The sequence below is a fragment of the Chiloscyllium plagiosum genome, unplaced genomic scaffold (genome assembly GCF_037043375.1).
Source record: "Chiloscyllium plagiosum isolate Xiang-an unplaced genomic scaffold, Cpla_swu_hap1 HiC_scaffold_12, whole genome shotgun sequence".
Lineage (NCBI taxonomy): Eukaryota > Metazoa > Chordata > Chondrichthyes > Orectolobiformes > Hemiscylliidae > Chiloscyllium > Chiloscyllium plagiosum.
Window position 1 is genome coordinate 78,884,101 of NW_028270150.1, and position 24,920 is coordinate 78,909,020.

General features: G+C 39.6%; 1 protein-coding gene across 2 annotated transcripts in view; it reads right to left on the bottom strand.

Annotated features, from left to right (window-relative positions):
* Positions 1–23,483, bottom strand: part of gemin8 (gem (nuclear organelle) associated protein 8) — a 40,870-nt gene extending 17,387 nt beyond the window's left edge. Inside the window, exons 1-2 of one of the 2 annotated variants that reach the window (XM_043700573.2) lie at positions 23,372–23,483; positions 17,509–17,941 (exon numbers count right to left, since the gene is read on the bottom strand). In XM_043700573.2, the coding sequence (XP_043556508.2) occupies positions 17,509–17,941; positions 23,372–23,425 (487 nt within the window). In that variant the 5' untranslated portion in view covers positions 23,426–23,483. The remainder of the gene's footprint in view (positions 1–17,508; positions 17,942–23,371) is intronic. The other variant, XM_087992969.1, reaches the window with a different exon arrangement.
* Positions 23,484–24,920: the final 1,437 nt, after the last annotated feature.

The window sequence follows — 24,920 nt, forward strand, 5'->3', positions numbered from 1 at the left end:
CAGGCTTATTTGGAAGCACTAGCTTTCGGAGCACTGCTCCTTCATCAGGTGGCTAAGGTTCAGTTGATGAAGGAGCAATGCTCTGAAAGTTTGTACTTCTAAATAAACCTGTTGGACTATAACCTGGTGTTGAGATTTTTAACTTTGTCCACTCAGTCCAACACTGGCTCCTAAACATTATCACTTTATGTAGATGAACATAAAAGCTACTAATGCTGGATACCGGTTGCCAAATGTGCAAATTTTTTTAAAGTTCACACGTGGTTCATAGGTATTGCTGACTGGTAAGTGATTACTGCCTGTCCCTTGTTGCCCTTGAGAAGGTGCTGGTGAGCTGCCTTCCTGAACTGCTGCAGTTGACATGCTGTGAGCAGACCCACAATATTCTTGGAGAGGGAATTCCAGGATTCTGACACAGCAACATTGAAGAAACAGCGATATATTTCCATGTTGGGATGGTGAGTGTTTTTGAAGGGAACGTACGGGTGGTGGTGTTCCCATGTATGAGGAGAAAGTGAGGACTGCAGATGCTGGGGATCAGAGTCAAAAAGTGTGATGAGAACTCGTCCTTGAAACGTCGACTCTCTTGCTCCTCGGATGCTGCCCGACTGGCGGAGGTTTTCCAGCACCACAACGTTTGACTTGCGTTCCCATGTATCCCAATGTCCTTCTAGATGGAAGTGATCATGGGTTTGGAAAGGTGCGAAGGATCTTTGGTGAATTTCTTGTAAACAGTGCACATTCCTGCTAGTGAGTGACGGTGGGGTAGGCAGTAGATTCTTGTGAATGCAGTGCAGATTAAGTGCACTGCTTTGTCCTGAATAGTGTCAAGCTTCTTGGGGGTTATTAGAGCTACACTCATCCAGGTGAGTATTCCACCACACCTCTGACTTGTGTCTTGACGATGGTGGATAGACTTTGTGGAGTCAGATGAGTTACTTGCCACAGTATTCCGTGCCTCTGACCTGGTGAGTCCAGTTAAGTTTCTGGTCAATGATAGGCCCCAGGATGTTGAAAGTTAGAGATTCAGTGATGGTAACACCATTGCATGTCGAGGGACAGTGGTTAAATTGCCTCTTAAACATGGTCATTGCATGGCATTTATATTACTTACCACTTGTTAGCCTAAGCCTTGATATTTTCTAAAATCTTGTTGCATTTGACCATGGACTGCTTCAGTATCTGATGAGTTGCGAATGGTGCTGAACCTTATGATGGAGGAAAGATCATTTATAAAGCAGCTGAAGATGGTTGGGCCTAGGACACTACCCTGACGAAGTTCTGCAGAGATATCCGAGATGACTGAACTCTGCATCTTCCTACACACCAGGTATGACTCCAACCAATGAGAGTTTGCCTCTGATCCCTTTCGATTATAAACAAAAAACAGAAGTTGCTGGAAAAGCTCAGCAGGTCTGGCAGCATCTGTGAAGAGAAATCAGAGTTAACATTCCTCAGAATTCTGAAGGAGGGTCACTGGACCTGAAATGTTAACTTTGATTTCTCTTCACAGGTATTGCCAGACCTGCTGAGCTTTTCCAGCAACTTCTGTTTTTGTGTCTGATTTACAGCATCTGCAGTTCTTTAAGTTCCTATTGATTATAGTTTTGCTAGGACTCCTTGTTACCACGCTTAGTCAAATACAACCTTAATGTCTAGGGCTATCACTCTAACCTCACCTCTGGAATGCAGTGCTTTTGTCCATGTTTGAACCAAGGCTATAACGAGGTCAGGCGCTGGTGATACCCAAACTGGGTGCCACTGAGCAGGTTATTGCTGAGCAGATACTGCTTGCACTGTTCATGACAGCTTCGATCCCTTTATTGATGATCAAGAGTGGACTGATGGGACAGTAACTGGCTGCGTTGTATTTGTCCTGCTCCTTGTGTACCAGACACACAGTTGTAGAGTCATACAGCATGGAAACAGACCTTCGGTCCAACCAGTCCATTCCAAACATAATCCCTAACTAAACTAGTCCCACCTGCCTGCTCCAGGTCCATATCCCTCCAAACCTTTCCTATTCATGTACTTATCTAAATGTCTTTTAAATGTTGTAATTGTACCCATATCTACAACTTCCTCAGGAAATTTACTCCACACGCAAACCACCCACTATATGAAAAATTTTGCCCTCACGTCTTTAAGTCTCTCTCCCATCACTTTAAAAATGTACCACCTAGTCTTGAAAGCTCCCATCCGAGAGAAAAGACGACTACTATTAACACTATCTACACCCCTCATGACTTTATAAACTTCTACTAAAGTTGCCTCTCAACTTCCTCCGCTCATGAAAAATATCCCAGCCTTTCTCTATAACTGAAACCTTCCATACCCAGTAACATCCTAGTATATCTCTTCTGAACAATCCTTCCTATAACTGGGCGACCAGAACTAGACACAGCATTCCAGAAAATGGCCTCACCAATGTCCTGTACAACATCAACATGACTTTCCAACTCCTATGCTCAATGGACTGAGCAATGATGGCAAGTGTGCTAAATGCCTTTTTAACCAACTATCTTTGTGATGCAAACTTCAAAGAATTATGTACCTGAACCCGTCTGACCCTTTATTCTACAACACTACCCCATGCCCTACCATTAACTGGATAAGTCTTTCTCTTATTGGTGGTACCAAAATGCAATATCTCCACATTTATCCACACTGACTTCTATTTGCCATTTTTCAGTCCATTGACCAGTTTGATCAAGATCCCTTTGTAATCTTAGAAAACCTTCACTGTCTACTATGCCACCCATTATGGTGCTGTGCGCAAACACGCCTTCTATATTCTCATCCAGATCATTTATACAAATGACAAACAAAACAGGACCCAGAACTGATCACTGTGGAACAGGCCTCCAGTCCGAGAAACAACCATTCATCACCACTCTGTCACCTGTCGTTAAGCAATTATTTATCCAATTGGCAAGCTCTTGCTGAATCCTATGTGACCTAACTTTACTAATTAGCCTACCATGCAGAACCATGTCAAAGGCTTTACTGAAGTCTAAGTAAATAACATCTACTTCTCTGCTCTCAACAATCTTCTTGGTAACTTGTTTAAAAAACTCAAGCAAGTTTGTGAGATAGACTTTCCTTGCACAACCATGGTGACTATCGCTAATCAATTTTTGCCTCTCCAAATATCTGAGCAATTTTCCACATTGTCAAGTAGATGTCAGTGTTATAAGCTTGGTGAGGGGAGTGGCAAGTTCTGAAGCACAAGTCATCAATATTATTGCTGGAATGTTGTCAGGAGCCATAACCTCTGCAGTATCCAATGCCTTCAACCTTTTCTTGATATCATGTTGAGTGAATCAAATTGGCTGAAAACTGGTATGCGTAATGCTGGGGACCATTAGAGGACGCAGAGATGGATCATTAATTCAGCAGTTCTGTCCGAAGTTTGTTGCAAATGCTTTCTCTGCCTTCACTGAATTTTTCCAAAATCATTTGTGATTGGATGTGGCAGGACTGCAGAACTTAGATCTGATCTGTTGGTTGTGGGTACACTTAGCTCTGTCTATCACTTGCTGCTTATGCCCTCTGGCATGCAAATAGTTCTGTTTGATAGATTCACCAGGTTGACACCTGAGTTTTAGCTCTGCTTGGTGCTGTTCATGGCGTGCCCTCCTGCACTCTGCATTGAACCAGGATTGATCTTCCGGCTTCATGCTAATGGTTAAGAGAGAGATATACTGAGCCATGAGGTTACAGATTGTACTGAAGTACAATTCTGCCGCTGATGCCCAGTCTTGAGTCGCTAGATGAATTCCAAATCTGTCCCAGTTAGTACAGTCACAATGCCATGCAACCCAATGGATGGCATTCTCAATGTGGTGGTCATTCTTACGATACTGTTACGGGCAGTTGCACCTGAAGCCATCATATTGTTTAGGATGAAGTCAAGTATGTTTTGTCTCCTTCAGTTGGTTCCTCACCACGTACTGCAGACCCAGTCTAGAAACTATGTCTTTTAGTACCTGACCAGTTTGATCATTTAATGCTGCTATTGAGCCACTCTTGGTGGTGGACATTGAAAGCCCCCACCCATACATTTTGTGCAAATATTGTTCAACATTAACAAGTACTGATTTATTAGCTGAGGGTGAACAGTACATGGTAATCAGCATATGGTTTCCTTGCCCTTGTCTAACCCAAAGCCATGATAATTCATGCCGTTTGAAGGCAATGTCGAGGACCCTGGGGCAACTCCCATCCAACTATTTAGCACAGTCTCGCCAACTCTGCTGGGTCTGTCTGGTCTTTGGACAGGATATATTTGTGGATGATGATGGTGACACTGGGACATGGTCTGTAAGGTATGGATTCTACGAGTATGACAACATCAGGCTGTTGCTTGACTACTTTGTGAGACAACTCTCCCAATTTTGGCACTCGCCCCCAAATGTTAGTAAAAAGGACTTTGCAGGGTCGACAGGACATCTCATCTCCAACACTGATGATTACTTTACCATGGGGGTTAGAAGTAAATTGTACAGAAATTCATAAAGTAAGCCTGTTTTACTTCTAAGTGAAACAAATAAGGTTGTTAGAGAGTAGTTAACAATTACCCTCTTTTACATAATCTTTGTTTTTAAAAAATGAGTCACTCCAATTTCTTGTTGAATTAAGATGCATTTTATCCAGGTTTAACTCATTCCACTTTGCGATTGTATGGCGGTACTGCATATTATTGGTCTGCATGCAGATCAGACAAGGGGTACTTTTTCCCCCAATATTATCCTTTTTCCAGTTTTGCAGATTATAAAATTGTTGATTTATTTCCACAATGATTCAGAATTAATGAAGAAACTGACCTCTGCAGAAAAGCAGGATTCTGGTTTTCATTCCTGTTTTGTGCTGAATTAAACAGATTTCAACGGAGGCAGAAGTAGGGTACTACAAATGGCCTTAGACCATCTGGTTAGAGAATGGTAGATTAGTCAGAGTTCTTAATCTAATAAACCCAGCTCGAAATGAGAGAGAGAAATTTTGAATCTATATTCTTACACTCAAAATCAAAGCACATAAATAAATAGTAGTCACTGGATGGGGAAACCTGAAGAAATCTGGCAGAAACAGAATCACTGATCAGCAAGGAGACCACATGCTCAAAGACTAGAGGTGGTCAGAGAAAAATATACAAGTTGGATTTTTATTTATTAAGAAATATTGCCAAGCAGATATGGAACCAGACTCAGGTTTAATGGCCAATAGAACCCAGAAGTTTTCAAGAGGTTATGAAGCTAAGATATACCAACTTTTAACTGCCTTACTTCTGAGAGTAACAATAGTGAGCAAGAAGACACAAAATCAGGCACTCAACTGGTTTGTCTATAGGTCTATAAAAAAGGTACAAACTTACAACTCAAACCCACTTTGTCCAAGGAGGCAATTGGTAAACTGAGAACAACAATTCATATTTATCCAAGCAGGCAAATAATAACATTGTTACTTCATATTAGTAAAACATATTGCATGTTACAGAACAGTAAATACTAACCATGTTTAGTAACAACTCCCGCTCTGGACAGATGTCAATAGGACAATTTGTCATGTGGTCAGATAGCAAGAGGTAATCCCATGGGTTGGGAGTTTAGAAATACCCTGAAGACAGCAGAAGGAAGCAATTTATTCTGGAGGTACTGTAAATTACATTTTAAGAAATTGGCAAGCTCGAACACTTGAATTAACTTGAAGAATTCACACATCTGTGTCGCTTGCAATCACTGCCAATTACAAGTACATTGATAATTTCCAGGCTACAAAATGAAATAATGTGTAGTGTCATAATGTTACAAAATTAAATCACATAATTAAATAGGTTTAGATATTTACTTTCTATAAATCTTTAATTTCATTTCACGCCCCCTTCTGCATTTAAATACTTCATATGTTGGGAATGGAATTGTCCACAGCTTCACTTTTAGCCTTAGATAATTTAAGGGCAAACACCCACAACTCCAACACATTTCATACCTTCCAATGGAAAAAAGGAAAGCCTGTAATTTAGTACCATACAATGTAGAATGTTATAAGTATAGTTAAATGCAGTGAATCTGGCCTTGATTAAGTTTTTCCACCAATACTGTTGCCCGTTGCCATGTATACGTATATTTTTAGATTACAAGACTATAAAAAGTCACTTTCTTCAGTATAACGTGAACCAGATGGTCATCTACTTTAAAAAGATGTTAACAGATGTTAGAAAAGAACTTTTTTTAATGAGGAAGCAGCAAGATAATTTTGAGATTTTATCCTTGTCGTCCCCAACTTTGTTGTTTTTAGTGAGATTGTGTTAAACTACTAATGAATATAATAGGTGCATAGTCCTCAATTTTCCCATCTTGCTTCTACTTATTGATCACATTTTTAAAATCATCTGGAAACTGGCAATCCAAACTGCAACAATCTTAGGAATCTGCAGATTTTTCCAATGTTTCCTTCTTTCACAGAAAACTCTCTCTCCTCTCCAGATGGCTTGGAGAAATTAAGGATCGACAGCCAAGGGATTGAACTAACCCCCATTTCCCAGAGTGAACAAGAAATGCAATCTTTTTACACATTCCCAAGTGACACTCATCAACGGGCAATTATACTAATGACAGAACCAGTTCTCTACTTATAGGAAAATGCTGCCCTCTCCTGTGGATAATTGGATAAGACAGGATTTCATAGTTACAAGCTCTTCCTTGGCCAACATTTAAAAGCTTAAATTCCAGAAGATTGGATTTATATCCATTACTTTACATATGGCATTGATTCCAACTGGTCTCGTCATGAAATCCAGATCTCCTTTCTTTATCAGTTCTTTCCATCCCAGAGCTTTCTCAGTCCAAGTCTCATGCTTCCTTTTCCCCCAAATTTCCCCTCCTCATCCCACCATGCCCTCTCTCTTTCATTCTCGACTCTTCTTTCAGATGTATCAACAGCAACAACACTGCATAATTCCGGAGAATTTCAAAGAATGTACATCTCAGAACGAGGCTATTTGGTTCAATTGAGCTTTCCTCATATTTGTGTTCCATAGGAGCCTCCTCTAACCTGTCAGCATATAGAGTCATAGAGATGTACAGAATGGAAACAGACCCTTCGGTCCAACCCGTCCATGCCGACCAGATATCCCAACCCAATTTTGTCCCATCTGCCAGCACCCGGCCCATATCCCTCCAAACCCTTCCTATGCATAGACCCATCCAATTGCCTCTTAAATGTTGCAATTGTACCAGCCTCCACCACATCCTCTGGCACCCTCTGCGTGAAAACGTTGCCCCTTAGGTCTCTTTTATATCTTTCCCCTCTCACCCTAAACCTATGCCTTCTAGTTCTGGACTCCCCGACCCCAGGGAAAAGACTTTGTCTATTTATCCTATCCATTCCCCTCATAATTTTGTAAATCTCTATAAGATCACCCCTCAGCCTCCAACGCTCCAGGGAAAATAGTCCCAGCCTGTTCAGCCTCTCCCTATAGCTCAAATCCTCCAACCCTGGCAACATCCTTGTAAAATCTTTTCTGAACCCTTTCAAGTTTCATAACATCTTTCCAATAGGAAGGAGACCAGAATTGAACGCAATATTCCAACAGTGGCCTTACCAATGTCCTGTACAGCCACAATATGACCTCCCAACTCCTGTACTCAAAACTCTGACCAATAAAGGAAAGCATATCAAATGCCTTCTTCAATATCCTATCTACCTGCGACTTCATTTTCAAGGAGCTATGAACCTGCACTCCAAGGTCTCTTTGATCAGCAACACTCCCTAGGACCTTACCATTAAGTGTATAAGTCTTGCTAAGATTTGCTTTCCCAAAATGGAGCACCTTGCATTTATCTGAATTAAACTCCATCTGCCACTCCTCAGCCCATTGGCCCATCTGCTCCAGATCCTGTTGTTGGCACTCTTTTCCCTTTTGTACTTACCTATCTTCGCTTTAAATCCATTGATTCTTCTCCTTCAAGTACTTATTCCATGTAAGCTCCATGTTCTAACCTCTCTGCGCACAAAAATATTCAGAACAAACGTTGGCTGCTTTTCTGGTGCAGAGGTCACATGCATGGTGCAGATTTATGTAGTTGCATGTGTCACTTCCAGTTTGTCCTGCCCATCAATTTATGAATTTTAATGCAAATTGTGTTTACATATAGTGGAATAACCTATTTAACTACACCTTCATCTTACATCGTTGAGATAAGATCAAGGAAGGAAAAGTAGACAATTCACGAGCTACAAAGCTCAGAAGTGCCTAGAAGGTCATCTCTCTGCAAACTAATTGTGTGAAACTGCATTATCGTCCATTTACTCCTGCCAATTTTGTCTTCACCAATTTGCTTCTTCCACTTTTGGTAGCTTCATTAATCCTATTTTATAGTGAGGAGACAGGAGGCAAAGCACAGGTATGGTTTGCCGTAACATTTAAATGCACTGTGCACTGAAAATAAAACTGGCCATGCACATTAAAATCAGTAACTGGCAGCTGCATTTCCATCGTTTGAATATTGTCCCACAACTGTATGATTAAGCCTGGGATCTGTTATGTAGCTCTGTTGTTGGACAAGCATGGACTTTGATAGTATAAATATGCAATTCCAAAACTGTATTTTAGAGTCATTTTAATAGGACATGGTTGCTATTAGGATCATTAAGTGCATTAGATTTTATGTCAGCATTGCACATGGTCTCTGTACTATTCTTGCGTTAATCCTCTTATTTTCCTTTAATGAGGAAAAATCTCCAGTAAACAATTTAAATGGAAGTACTTACTGCCAGATACATCCTCCATAGACATCCTTTTTAAATTTGTCAGTTTTGATTGAACACTGTTTAAAGGGCTTTTGCATCGGGCTCAGAATGCTCTCACTGTATTCATAAGTCAACTGACTGGTTCCAAATCAGTCCTATGCAGTGGTTCTAAATCAATGAGTGTTGCAAATCTGATGCTTAGTGCTGTCATGAGTGCAGCTAATCTTCTTCCAATCTGGTTAGGAAATATTGACCAACTGCTAAACACTAAAGTCCTCCTGAGAGAAACAATTTTTTTTTTTTAAAAAGTCATGCAATTGTGCAGCAAACCTGTAGCTCCTGGTCACTTTAACATACTCCATGTAAAAGCTTTGTTAAAAAAAGTTAATGGGCCCACACATGTAAACATGCACACGACAAGAAAAAAAAAGTGTATATTGCTGGTAATAGAATGAAAATAGTCAATCAAATCTCAAAATTAAATAGTATGACTATTTAATACTCAATTGAAGGAATCGATTTAGAAATGATTCTGGATGAAAGTTTGCTCGCTGAACTGGAAGGTTCATTTACAGACGTTTCACCACCCTACTAGGTAACATCTTCAGTGGGCCTCCAGGCGAAGCACTGCTGTTGATTCCTGCTTTCTATTTATATGTTTGGGTTGGTGGTGTCATTTCCTGTGGTGATGTCATTTCCTGTTCTTTTTCTCAGGGGGTGGTAGATGGGGTCTAACTTGATGTGTTTGTTGATAGAGTTCGGGTTGAAATGTCATGCTGCTAGGAATTCTCGTGCATGTCTCTGTTTGGCTTGGGATGTGTTGTCCCAGTCGAAGTGGTGTCCTTCCTTATCTGTATGTAAGGATACTCGTGAGAGAAGGGTCATGTCATTTTGTGGCTAGTTAATGTTCATGTAGCCTGCCTGTTTGTCCAATGTAGTGTTTGTTACAGTCCTTGCACGGTATTTCGTAAATGACATTAGTTTTGCTTGTTGTCTGTATAGGGTGTTTCAAGTTCATTAGCTGCTGTTTTAGTGTATTGGTGGGTTTGTGGGCTACCATGATGCCAAGGGGTCTGAGTAGTCTGGCAGTCATTTCTGATATGTCTTTAATGTAGGGGAGAGGAGCTAGGGTTTCTGGACACGTTTTGTCTACTTGTTTGGGTTTGTTGCTGAGAAATCAGCGGACTGTGTTCATTGGGTACCAATCTTTTTGAATACATGGTGTAAGTGATTTTCCTTTGCTCTGCATAGTTCCTCTGTGCTGGATCGCTGAAATAATATTCTGATGCAGCTTCTTTTGTGGATGTTGGGATGATTGCTTCTGTAGTTTAATATTTAGTCCGTATGTGTTGTTTTCCTGTAGACGCTGGTTTGATGTTCCCCATTGGCTGTTCGCTCCACTGTGACATCTAGGAATGGCAGTTTGTTGTTATTATCCTCCTCTTTAGTGAATTATATGCCAGTAAAATTGATCAATTATTGATCAATAATACCAGAACAGCCAATGGGGAACTTCAAACCAGCGTCTACAGGAAAACAACACATACGGACCAAATATTGAACTACAGAAGCAATTTTAATGTATCATAAATTTTACTGTTCTTTGTAGTGTAATGGAATTTAGTTGAGAAAAAAAAGTGTTAAAAAAAAACTAATAAATAAATAGGTAGCATGGTGGCTCAGTGGTTAGCAATGATGCTTCACACCGCCAGGGACCCGGGTTCGATTCCAGCCTCGGGCGACTGTCTGTGTGGACCTTGCACATTCTCCCCATGTCTGTGTGGGCTTCCTCCCACAGTCCAAAGATGTACAGGTTAGCTGAAATGGCTGTGCTTAAATTGTGCGAAAGTGAGGACTAGAGTGGTGCTGGAAAAGCACAGCAACTCTAGCAATCCTGATGAAGGGTTTTTGCCCAAAATGGCAATTTTCCTGCTCCTTGGATGCTGCATGAAGTGCTGTGCTTTTCCAGCACCACTCTAATCTTGACTTTGTGCTTAAATTGCCCATAGTGTTCAGAGATGTGTAAGTTAGGTGCATTAATCAGGGGTAAATATAGGGTAGGGGGAATGGATCTGGGTGGGTTACTCTTTGGAGGGTTGGTGTGGACGGGTTGGGCTGAAGGGACTGTTTCCACACTGCAGGGATTCTATGATTCTGAAATACTTCTAAAAATTCAGCCCTTTCTTGCTCTCACAACAACCTTAAATTGATACACTCAGATCTCAATGAAGTGTGAATCCTGTCTCCATGCTAAAGCTCCTTGTTCAACTGTATGGCAGTACTCAGTTCCCTGTTCAAAAACGTTCTGTGCATTCACTTGATGTTATTTTTGTTAGGTAGTATCTCTTCCAAAGACTCTTAAACAAATTAACTCAGTTTTCCATTCGGATACTTCAGTCTTCTGCCTCCGTGACTTTTCCTTTCATGATTTTGAAGTCAGCCAGGACTTCTTTTTCAGCCCAGATTGGTTGGAGACCGTTATTGAACTCTATTGTTAAGAGACCTAGTCTCTGAACTGACCTGCATTATGCCAAATTTCTTACAGATTGTTCTGACTTTGTGTTACTGAACTCTTGTTCACCAGGTAACAGAACATTTCCTCCCAATCACCCTAAACCTTTTTATAAGTACCAAACTGTTCATCTCAAGAATTTAAAGACCTCATTAAAACGCATGTCAGCAAAAACAAAACCAAACACAGAACAAATCATGAAACTAAAAACCACATCTTCCCTTCTTAACAAACAAAAATGTAATTTCAATTTAAAGCTATGGATTATTCTTCCACTTTAGAACTCAAGCTGTCAACAACAATTGTATTCTGAAACTAACAGTTGAGGGGGTCATTTGATCTGATTGCATGCCCCTCTTTCATGGTTAGGTCTATTACTGGGTGATCCTCATTCCTGATGAAGGGCTTTTGCCCGAATCGTCGAATCTCCTGCTCCTTGAATGCTGCTTGAGCTGCTGTGCTTTTCCACACCACACTCTCGACTGTTGCTGGGTGACCTTGGACAGGGAACATGTGATGGAGTTCATTTTTAGTTTGCAAAATGGGATTTTTATTTGAATTTTGTTAAATTAAATGTGAAAATTTAATTAGGTTGTTGAGTCCCTTTAATTGCACTTCATCTAAATCAACTAATGTTTCTTTAAAACTGTACGCTATGAACTTTCAGCACATCTCACACTGTATTTCAACTTATCCTGCCATTTGTTGGATAAGCATGTGATGAGTTACAACAGCGTTCAGTTCAACAGGAGCTACAAAACAGTGAAGCAGATCTAGTGAAAGAAACGATAATCCATCCATGGCTCAAGGCTGTGTAGTATGTTAATTGTTCACTGTTTAATAGAATGATTCAGGAGCATATGTATCCAAGGTGGTTTCCAAGCCAGTCCTCAACACTGACGTCAGAGCCCATGATGTCTCATGGTATGAGGACATGGCATGGAATACTCCTGATTACCACCTACTACTAACCGCTGCCCCTATCCATCAGCTGATGAATCAGTACTCTTGCATGTTGAACATGAACTACAAGTAATACGGAGGGCATCAAGGAAAACAATGCTGTATGGGTAGGGGAACCTCAACACCCATCACCACTGACCAAGCTGGTTGGCTTCTGTACAAGAGTCTGTTTCCACACTCTAGGGATTCTATGATAGAACTGCTACAAAGGAACAGGAATAGGCCAATTTATTGCACCTGCTCCACTATCTAACATGAACATGGCTGATTATATGGCATGATGTTCACCCACATTATTCTCATAACTCTTTATATCATGGATAATGTTTTGATTTTCAATCTCTACATATACTCAAAAACCAGGCTTCTAAAGCCTCTTGGGGTAGAAAATTAAAGAGATTCACCACATAGAGTAAGTAAAATTATTTCAGACATAAATGGCATCCCCTTACTTTTAAACTGTTCCCCTGCTCTAGACTCCCCAACAGTGGAAAGCATCTACTCTTTTCATTCTTTAAGTATTTTGCAGGTTTTCAATTAAACTACCTTCACTCTTCAGAGTCTGCCCAAATTTTCTTCATTCAATTGTGGTCCTTGCACTGAGCCTTGCGAAACACCGCTGCCTTCCCTTCTCCAGGTGCGCAAACCAATTATTTACCACTACTCATTGTAATATCCTTAAGATAATATTTAAGCTGACACTGATTCTCGTATTCCAGATACCACAGTTTTATTAACCAGCCTTTTCTGAGATTTTGTGAAATGCTTTTTGAAAAATCAATACAGGTCACACCTCCTCATTCGTCTTTTCTGCTATTACCAAACACTTAGTTCGAAAGAATTAAGCTTGATCTGCATTTTGAAAATATGCGCCAATTCTCCTTACTTAACTCAAGCATCTCTCCCAAATGCTAGCTGATATTCCTTCCTACACTGTCCCCGCTCCAAATTCTGAAGCATTACCCATCACTGATTTTAGGAAGATTTCAAATTCATGCAAAATAGCTGGAGTAAGCCATTTTATAAGTGCTGATGTAGTTTCTCCTGAGATAGAAGAAAGGTTACTGTTGAGCACATATTCTGTGAAAAAGGCACAAATGAAACATGAAGCACCATAAGGTAAATAGTTTTGGAATGTTAGTGATTCTGCAGTTCACCTAGTCATGACATTATTGTATTTTCTTGCCAGAAAGTGATATTTCTCCTCAGGGTGGTGGACTAACCTTAACAGTATCACATGACAAAATCATTATCTTACAATCATTATATCCTCCTTGTCAAAGATTAAACGTCCCGCTGAGACACGCTGGTGTGTTTGATGAATACAGTTGGTTCTGCTATAATGTGTGTGTCTTCAATTCGAATTGGCTTTAACGCGATTGGAGAACTTAGACTGTTATTTGTAGAACGGGAACATTCCTTACCTGTGTTGGCTATAATGCCATTCTGGCCTCATTAGCTTAAATGGTGTGACCATTGCACGATTTTCTTATAACACAAGAACGGAACTATGGTGGAATATCAGAACTGACTTGTATATGAGACTTAGTGTCCAAGCTGGAAAAAAGTATCGGAGGACATCTGCACATCCAAACGGAAGCATTTCACAGACATGAGACTTTACTGAGTAGTTGCATGAGTCTAAAGGCATGGGACAATGACAAATATTTTCATTCTACGTTTTGTTGACCTGGTAGTAAGGACAAAAGAATTATTATGGACATTATTTTGGAAAATGGATAGGGAGCAGACTTGGTGCACTAGTAAACCTTGTGACTGATAATGATGAGCTCAGAGACCTGAGAAATAATATGAACATCATGATCAAGAAAGTCCTTTCAGATGTGAATCATGCAGTAAGCAATGACATGTGGCATGAAATTTTAGCTGATCAAGTAGACTGCAAGTTGATGACCGCTCTGGCTTGGGTGATTAATGCAAGTAATTCATGCCAGATATTGGCGGGTAAAGTTTTTAAATCAATTTGTTTTTGGGAAAAATCCTTCACTGCCTTCCTGCTCTAGAAGATGCACCAATTAGTTCCAAACATATCATATTCTATAGAAGGACCTTTTGTTGGTGCAAGAAAGAGATCTTGCATCAGTAGCCCAGACAAACTTAAATGTCATAGCTTGACTAGGTGCACAATGAAATAAAAATCACAGAACAACGTGTGGACCAGAGCAGAAGTCCTAATTTAAAAAATAAATCACACAATATCAGGATATAGTCCAACAGGTTTATTTGGAAGCACTTGCTTTCGGAGTGCTGCTTCTTCATCAGATGGTTGGAACAACCACCGAAAGCTAGTGCTTCCAAATAAACCTGTTGGTTCATAACCTGGTACTGTCTGATTTTTAACTTTGTACACCCCAGTCCAACACTGTCATCTCCAAATCAAGAAGTCCTGATTGTGAAGCTTTGGTGACTGCCAATAAACCTGAGGATAAACTATTTGAGAGGCAAAACAAAGATTTAGATTGTTGGAAAAAAAAAAGTTTATTCTGAGGTAACAGAAAAGGGTAACTAGTTTTATCACATAAATGGACTTGTATTAAAATATTTTTACACATCAATAAGGTTCAAATGAAGCTAGCAACTAGTGACTTCGTAGAATGATTTTGAGGTACAGATGTTGAAGTGGAGCCCTGCACAGCGGGAAGAGCTATTGAAAAACATTTTTAGATCTTTCAGCCACATATTGGCATTGCCCCAGAATGAACAATAATGGCAATGATAATCATTGGGTATACTGTCTTCAACATGTCTCTTGTAAAGAATTTCACATAAAATATTTGACAAACAGAATCCCATATCTATTGTTTCAATATAAGCCAGTGTTTCAGCAGTTAACTGTATTCCCAGCTCTGAAAATGGTTCACATTTTGACAGCTGTGACAAATGCCATGACAGCACTCACGAAAATCCACAATATTTTAAAATAATCAGCAACATTCCAAATATTCACAGCAGAATAGATCAATGCCTGTCACAAAACTGTGCTTCTGCAAGGCTATACTTTTCAGAGAGAAATGCTTCCAAGGCAGTCAAAGTATGCAGAACAGAAGCTAAACAAATATGCTCTTTGCCTAAATTACACCCTCAGTGTGGCATTTTTCATGAAGATCTGTGTTCAAATGAAAAAAAAACTTTGCAATGTTTTATTGATAACAAAGTGAAACCTTCAAGCGTCCTCATGATGTTCAAAGTTTCTTTTGGTTTGGTACCATGGAACTGGAGAAATGTATTAAAGTGATTAGAGCAGAACTTAAGATTTAAAATTCAGCGTCAGGCACACAGTGCTTTTAATTATACTGGTTTAGATATTAAGCACAGTAGATCTAGAATAACTATAAATCAACAATTCTGAGAAAAAGTGTTGCTCCCATTTCAGTTAATTATGCAAAGTCATCACAGAAAGACGACGTCCTTTTAACAGCAAACAAAGAGCAATTGAAAAGCTTGACTAATAAGCTGAAATCAATTGTGTACTCAGATTAGAATAGGTGTTAGTTTTGATGTGTTGGAGTTAGGTATTGCAACAAAACATTCTAAAGTAAAGAATGATTTAAGAGAAAACAACTCATCAAGACTATTATATCTGGATAAATGCATATTTAAGATCCAATCCCCATGTCTCTTAGTGACACAAAATTAGACATTGTTAGCGATCTTCCTGTTGGGGCATTGGAGTGCAATTAATTTGATAATATGCCTTGTAGGTTAAAAATGGAAAGTAATAACCTGTTGTTTGGGAAGCTAAGCAAACCAGTGTGGAAAGCATTCAGTAGAGAACAAATCTTAGCCATGCTGTGTTAACTTAACATTATTAGAACTACACAGTTCTTGTGTGCCTTTTCCCCAGTGCTTGATGCTTTGTAATCATAAAGTTAAAAAATATTGTTCTCAAGAGTGTTCACCTCACAACAATACCTTCAGGTCAATCCACATTCAACAGCCTGCTCTGAAAACAGTTCACATTTTGACAGCTGTGACAAATGCCATGACAGCACCCACGAAAATCCACAATATTCTAAAATAATCAGCAACATTCCAAATGTAACAACCCATAACCTTCTACAAAGAAGTCAACTCACTGCAACTCCCAATGTTAATGGATTCTCTAAAAATGTGTAACTTCCGGGAATGCACCAAGTTTTGTCCAAATCTTTCTATTAATATTTGGGATGTGTTGCTTGCAAAGACACAGACTAGCAGGGGTGGAGAAGTTATCTCTGATCACCTTCTGTGGCCGATGTAATAAATGTTTGCTGGGAATACAGTTAACTGCTGAAACACTGGCTTATATTGAAGCAATAAATATGGGATTCTGTTTGTCAAATATTTTATGTGAAATTCTTTACAAGGGACGTATTGAAGACAGTATACCCAATGATTATCATTGACATTATTGTTCATTCTGGGGCAATGCCAACATTACAAAAAGATGCATGTGATGATAGCTCATAGTTTGACCAAACTGGCTTGAAACCAATGCAAAACTGAAAGATCTCTAAAACTAAATGATTGTGCAAGTGATCAACTACAGAATTTATTTTTCATAAAAATGTATGTAAAAAAATTATAAAACAGCCTAAAGAGGATCTTGCAATGTAATACTATGCACAGCATACAGCTGTTGGTGGTTAAAAGTTTTGGATATACATATTAACTCTTCAATTTTATTTAGAGATGGAGAAGACGACATGTTAATGATATAGTAATTGTGCTTAACTATGGATTAACAAACTGCTGTAAATAGGCAGAACTAGGATTGTGATAATAGTGCTAGGAAATGAATGCTATAGTCTAGCACTGTTAATAAATTATAAACAATTAGAGATTGGCTGCTGTTCTATGCTTTACTTGCTGACTTGTTGAAGAAAAATAAGTTATTATTCAACCAGAAAATAAAGAGAGAAAGGCAAGTATAGTAAGACTCTGTTTCTCTGCTTAAGAACGCCCATGAACAGACAGCTATGAACAATTAGTTGATCGTCTTGAAAGTAATACATCTTGACTGATTAAAAAAAAAATTAAATGAGGTGAAAATGAATTTTCTACAAAAGAGATCCATGGTGCTACATACTTAGTATTGACACTCTGTGCACAGTTGATTCCCACTCTATTCTGATCGAAGCCACAAAGAGTTGAGACTCTCTGGAAGGGGAAACGTGTGGTCACAGGAGTAGGGAGAAACAGGGAAAGGATGGTGCAGCAATCCATTACAAGATCATGGATATATTCAACAAGAAAAATTAGATGTAATTTCTAACACTTACTTAATTCTTCTTGATGTTTTTCTGTCTGTTTGAAGTACTGACGCAATTCTTCCGTTATTTCCACATTGCTGATATCACATTCTATTTCGCTATCTGAATCTGTTTCCCCTTCTGTGTCAGCATTTAAATAGGCTTCATGGCTCAAATCTCCCATTTCAATCTCTGAGCTGCAGTGCTCTTGACTTCTTTGGCTGTGCTGATTTTGTTGAGTAAATCGTGAAGAGTAGTACGAATATCCATTATGCCAGTCAGCAAAGCGAGTTGCTCCTGGTTCTGTGTAATACCAAGGAGAATACTCAAGTGATTCGACTGCCTTGCGATAAGCAAGTCTATGTTTCTGCAGCCAGCCCATAGCTAGCTGATAATGCTGCCAAAATCTGTAGTACATTTTATGATTGTACCAAGGGACCGAATCTTCTCTCATTCCATTATCCTGTTTAAAGTAAAACACAAGTAATTATTTGTTTTCCTTTTCTTCTCAAAATTTTGACTTTCTTCCTTGAACGTTATACCTTTGGTTTACATAGAGGGTCTGGAATTGTGCATGTGCACATTTCTGGATGAACGTAATTGCACAGTTACCCACCATTTCAAGTGTCAACAGACACATCCAATAACCTTACGCTGTGTTAGCAATTCCACAGATACAAATGCAAAATGCTGGAAATCTGAAACAAACACAGAATGCTGAAAAAATTCAGCAGGTCTGACAGCGTCTGCCGAGACACAAGAGAGTCAATGTTTCAAGTTTGTACGAGAAGGTGACTCTTACCAAACACGGAATGGTAACTCTGTTTCTCTTCCAATAGATGCTACCAGACCTGCTTAGTTTCTCCAGCATTCTGTGTCTAATTCCAGATATAATGCCTAACTGACCTGCATTCAGTTAAAAACTGACACTAATCACCTTTAGATTGGGAAGCTAAAAACATACAGAAGTACTAAACTACTAATGTGATTCTATTTGTCAGATATAATAAGCAAGATTCTATACAAGATATTATGTAGATGATCATATATTGTAAGAGAATACCACCTCTAGCTAAAGTGAGTGTAGAGAAGGTTAGTTTGCACTAGCTGGTTTGGAAGAAAGAAAATATCTAAAACTAAACAGGCGGATGCAAGTCATCAATGGTCTGATTGTTTTACAAATGGAACTTCAATAAATTGTTGGTGTATTAAAGGAAGGGTATCTTGCTGTGTCACATTCTGTTAAGAACATGGAAGGTTTTGATTTAAATTGTTCTGAAATTCTGGTTGAACACATCAACTCTAATTCATCATGCAATCAAATAAGAAAATGTTGGAAACATGCAGATTAAGCAATATTTGCAGAGCATTACAACATCTGCTATGTTGCTTGCTTTTGTTTTAGTAAACGCATGCAACCTATTTCAAGACAATTTAAGACAAACTAACTTAACCGGTGATCAAATCTGGCCTGGCTTGAGTGCACGTAAAGCCCTTCTCAATTATTTTACCAGGCAGCTTGTGCCACTGCAACTTTTTTGATGCTAATAGTAAAATTGGCATGAATTCTTTAGTCATGTGGATAAAGTTATTTGGGTGAGTGAAGACATATAAAGTATGGATGACTATATAGCATAACTTAAAACACATTCTGTACTTCACTTTGGTGTTATTTCTATGAAGAATGGAATACAGTTTACAAATTAATTCAGCAATTGCCATGTCAGTGAAATATGATACATTTTAGATTTACTAACACAGGACTTCCAGGTTATGAGCATTATGCAGTTTTGTAAATCCAGATGGATAGATTGCTGTGTTCTGAGGAAGAGTCACTGGACCCGGAATGTTAACTCTTATTTCTCTGCACAAATGCTGCTAGGCCTCCTGAGCTTGTCCAGCAATTTCTGTTTATTTTTACTAATCAATTTGAAAATTGTCTTTTAACCCAAAACGTTTGAAAAGCATTCCAATGGAAATGTTCTTGAGCTGCGGTTGGCATGTAAATGTAAACTGAGGTTACAAGAAGCCTTATTCTACATCTTGCACATATTATAGGTAACTTTAGTGTTTGATGCAAATAGTGGGTGTCAAAAGTATATCATTGATTGTTATCTGTCGTGGATATGTAAAAACGATGAAGTATCACTTCCTCATACGTCATGTACATTAATATACACATGTACAGAAAACCAATAACAAACACATTGATGAGAATATTTAACCTGTTGCCTATGTTCTGATTTAAAAGAAAGAAAATATCTTAAATGGCCTACAGTTAATTATATCCATTAGCTCAGTGCACATATTGGGACTGATTTTCAAATAGTTAGGACTACAGGAACAATATTATTGATACATTGTTATGACTCTAAAAGGTTGTTGAAGCTCAGATCATGTCACAGTCATTCTTAGACAATTCATTTTGTAAATAACCTGTTTGAACTAAATCAAAATTGGCTCTGGTGAGTATAATTACATGGTATAAAATGCTTTCACTACTGAGTCTGCCTTCCTCAGGTTTATATCAACTTTCAGTTTCACCAGTTTTGTTTCCTGCCACAAACAAATACATATCCTGCTGTCAAACCTTTGTGACAGGACCATTCTTACATGACAGATCATCAATTTCTTGTAGATCAGATGGGTTTGAAGATGTCTAAACAAAAGCATGAAAAGAATAATAGGGGCAGGGCATTCTGCTCATGCACCTTGCTTGGTCATTCAATAGAATCACAGCTGATCCAACACTCCTGACCTCCACTTTCCTGCATCTTCCTCATTACTCTTGACTCCCCTACAGATTCAGAAACTATCCAACTCAAACTTATATATACACAAGGACTCTGTCCTGACAGCTGTCTGTGGCAAACTGTTCCAAAGACTCTCAACCCTCAGAAGAAATTGCTCATCTCAAGTCTTAAACTAGGAGTTCCCTAATTCTGAGACTATGCCCTCAGGTCCGAGACTGTCATGACAGAAAACACACTCTTAGTATTTACCCTGTCAAGCTCCTTAAGAAGCCCAGGTATTTCAATGAAATCACCTCTCAATTTGCTAAATTTCAATGAGTACAATTGCAACTGTTTAGCCTTTGCCGGTAAGACAATTTTGCCAATAAGGGATCATCCCAGTAACCTTCTCTTAACTGCCTTCAATTAAATATCTTTTCTTAAATAAGGGGACCAAAACTGCAGACACGGTCTCACCAACACCTTGTACAATTACCAAAAGCCTTCCATATTTTCATACTCCAAATCCCTTGAAATAATGGCTAACATTTCATTAGCTTTCCTCATTATTGTTGTACCTGTATGCTAGCTTTCTGTGTTTCACGTACAAGTACCCCAAGTCCCTGTGTTGCAGTTTTCTGTAGTTTCTCTCCATTTAAATACTCTATCCTCACTTACAAAATTAACAACTTCACATTTTCCGACATTGGACTCCATTCGCAAAACTTTTGGCCACTCATTTAAATTACCAACCTCTGAAGTTTGCCAAGCCTGTTGATTTTTCTGCAAATATTTCATCTGCTGATTAGATGACATCTTCAGTGCTGTGTAGCCTCCAGACGAAGTGCTGTATAATAATACACAGTGCTTCATCCAGAGGCTGAAGATGTCATCTAGTCGGAAGACAAAGCGTCTGCAGAAAAAAAATCAACTGGTTGGGCGAAACGAGCAACAACTTCAACCACAACCCAAGCTACAGATCTTCAGAAACCTTGTCAATATCTCTCTGTAAACTGTTTGTATCCTCCTTCAACTTGCCTTTCCAACTATTTTTGTGTCACGTGCAAACTTGGCTACAATGCAGTTGCGTCCTTCCTCCAAGTCATGATTATCAGCTACAATTTTAAAATAGTTGTGGTTAGAAAGAGTTAATGTTTCCAATCAAGATCACTTACTTGATCTAAAACATTGACTGTTTCTCTCCATAGATGCTGCCGTACCTGCTAAATAATTCTAATATTTTTGTTCCTTTCTCAGGTTTCCAGCATTTTCACTGTTTGCATTTGTACAATTGGAGCTAAGCTCATTATGGCAGTCAATTAGATCATGACGGATGTGAAACCTAATTCTAATTTCCTCATAATATGCTATTCTTTTGGAAACAGAAAAAAAGAGACAGAATTCAATTACTATTTGTGAAAGTGTGTTCAAATTTTCTATAATCTTTGATTCCTCATCTCACCAAAAATCTGGCTCTAATTTTTAGACGGTGCCCCTGGACCTCCCAGCCATAAAAAATAGTTTCCATCTCTCCTTTCTGCTCCCCTTAATATCTGAAAACTCTGATCAAATTAAACCTTCTCGATTTCTGTGAATGCAACGTTAGTTTGTATATCACTCCGTAATTTAACCAGTAATTTAAAGGTTCATTGGCCGTGAGGGTAGGCTGTGCCTATTCTGTTAACTAAAAATGTTCAAGGAACTCAGCCACCTATCATTATGTACATATTTAAGCAATTTTCTGATAAGAGACACAAAGTTCTATAGTTCCCTCTTTTGTTCTCTCACTTTTCATATCTTTTAATAACCTTTCCCAATAATATCACTGTCTTGAAAATTTCAAAAATCACACAACACCAGGTTCTAGTCCAATAGGTTGTCCTTTAATCAGGTGTACTTCCAAAAGCTTGTACTTCCAAATAAGCCTGTTGGACTATAACCTGGTGTTGTGTGATATTTGTCCAACCCAGTCCAACACTGGCATCTCCACATCTTGGAAATTTCAGTTGACCAAGCAAAACCCCATTACAAGGTTAAAATTCACACAACACCAGGTTATAGTCCAACAGGTTTATTTGGAAGCTTCCAAATAAACCTGTTGGACTATAATCTGGTGTTGTGAGATTTTTAACCTTGTACACCCCAGTCCAACACCAGCATCTCCAGAGTTCGCCATAGCCACTATTTCCATCACCGAGCTCTCCACAACACCCTGTACCAACTCTGAGGTCCCCACCCCTCCGAGGGTGCCTGGCAGATCTGCTGTGCCCTGGGCATTGCAGTTTATATCCAGACTCTGGGCAACTGGGCTGGCACTACATGGGTAATGGTTGATGCTGCAGTGTATGGAATGAGCTGCCAGAGGAAGTGGCAAAGGCTGGTTCAATTGCAACATTTAAAAGGCATTTAGAGGGTTATGGGCCAGGTGCTGGCAGGTGGAACTGGACTGTGCTGGGATATCTGGTCAGCATGGCCGAGTTGGACCAAAGGGTCTGTTGCCTCACAGCATCAGAGACCCAGGTTCAATTCCCACCTCAGGCAACTGTCTGTGTGGAGTTTGTACATTCTCCCAGTGTCTGTGTGGGTTTCCTCCCACAGTCCAAACATGTGCAGGTTAGGTGAATTGGCCATGCTAAATTGCCCGTAGTGTTAGGTGAAGAGGTAAATGTAGGGGAGTGGGTCTGGGTGGGTTGCCTTCAGAGGGTCGGTGTGAACTTGTTGGACCGAACGGCTGTTTTGTAATTTCCACATTGTAAGTAATCTAATCTAATCAAATCAATCTCTATAACTCTATCTCCAAATCACATTAAAGGGTGAAGGTGACACACAAAACATCAGATTTCACCCCTTTATGTGACAATGTATTTGCTGATTTCAATGCTGAACGGCCTGGCTTTAATTTGAAGACGGCCTCTCTCCTATTCTCTCCCCCTGTTCAATGTTTGGTAAACACCCCCGAAGGGCACAAAGACCAAGTTGAAATCAGAGGTTTAAAGAAGGCCTTCAGCTCTCTGTCCTGCACAAGGCTCTTAAACTATAGACTCTGTGCTGACCCCAGCCTCCCTGTCTCAGGGTGAGCTTATCGCAGAAGGAAGCACTTCCGCGGCTGTCTCGCCCGCTACGCTCACGGAGGAAACTGAGGCCCAAGCCGCGGACATTACCTGGTGACCACTTACCGCCTCCATCATCCCTCCACAGGCAGACTCTTCACGCATGCGTCAGCGGCAGACGCTATCGTATTGTAGTCGCATGCCGATCGCGTCGCAGGCGGTGATTGGAGCACTGCAACCATATTTGTATAGGAGGAAACCTTCATGCGTGCGCGTGGAGGGGCATGACGGCCATCTTTGTGCAGGGCAAGGAAACTCCTTGATCTTCTTGGTAAAGGAGAATATGCAACGCAGGTGGGACGATTGACGGCCATTTTGGTAAAGGAGGAGCGGCAGGGTGGGCATCCTGGTAAAGGAGAGGATGGCGATATACCAGACCAAAACCTGGGAGGTTGCATTCAGCAGAGTTTCAAATAACTTAAGACTGTTCACTTGAAATGAATTGTAAAGCAAATGAACACTACGTGTCATATTTGAGATCTTTGAAATCAAGCTTGCGGATGGATATGTCTACTGCTGATTACATCTGGTCCTATATATCTACGTTTGTTCTTAAAGACTTAACAAAGGGTTTTTTGTGTACTACCAAACATTAATCCATTGCAGCAACAAAAACAGAGATTGCTGGAAAAGCTTGGCAGGTTTGGCAGCATCTGTGCTGAGAAATCAGAGGTAACGTTTCAGGTTGAGTCACCCTTAATCGGAACAGTTCAGCAATTTATGTTTTTGTTTCTGATTTACAGCATCTGCACTTCTTTTGGTTTTTATTAATCAATTTCATATGTCCGTTGGTAGCCCTAGACAGTACTCATCTGCTGTCAGTGTTTCTGTTGCATGCAGAACAATGAAAATAGGCACATAAAAACTAGGAGCAGGAGCAGGTCATGCGGCTCTTTGAAACTTGCCTGCCATTCAATATGATCATGCCTGATCCTCTATCTCAATGCTATATTCCTGGTTTCTCTCCATACTCCTTATGCTTTTAATAGCTAAAATACTTACTAATCCCTTTCTTGAATATACCTGTTGACCTGGCCTCCACAGCCTTCTGTGTTAATGAATCCCACAGGTTGACCACACTCTGAGTGAAAGAAATGTTCCCTGCGTTTTAGTTTGCTTCTCTATTGGAATTTTGTCAGTCACATTCTTCGAAACTCTAGTGAATACAGGCCCAGTAGAACCAATCTCTTCTTATAGAATAATCCTGCATTCCCAGTATCAAACTAGTGAACCTTTGCAATATCAGTTCCATCTCCCTTTTTGTGTTTTTTTTTCATTTACGACACTATTTCCAGTTTGTTCCCTTTTTTCACTTTCTTCCAAACATGCTTTAACTGTGACTCAATGTGAACTGAATCTCATTACTTGGAGTACCTGATCTCTCTCGAATTTCCAGTAAGCCCAAATGTTGTGCTAATCCTTCAATTATTTCTATCTTCTTAGCTCTAGCAGGCAGTACTGCTTCCAGTTTACTTGCCCTTTCAATCAACCAGTCTTCTGTGATCTCTTCTAAGTTTGTCAGGGATATCTCTTCTACAACCAAGAAGGCTTTCACAATTTCTAATGCCATCTTATTTTTGTTAGTTCAAAATCTGGTGTT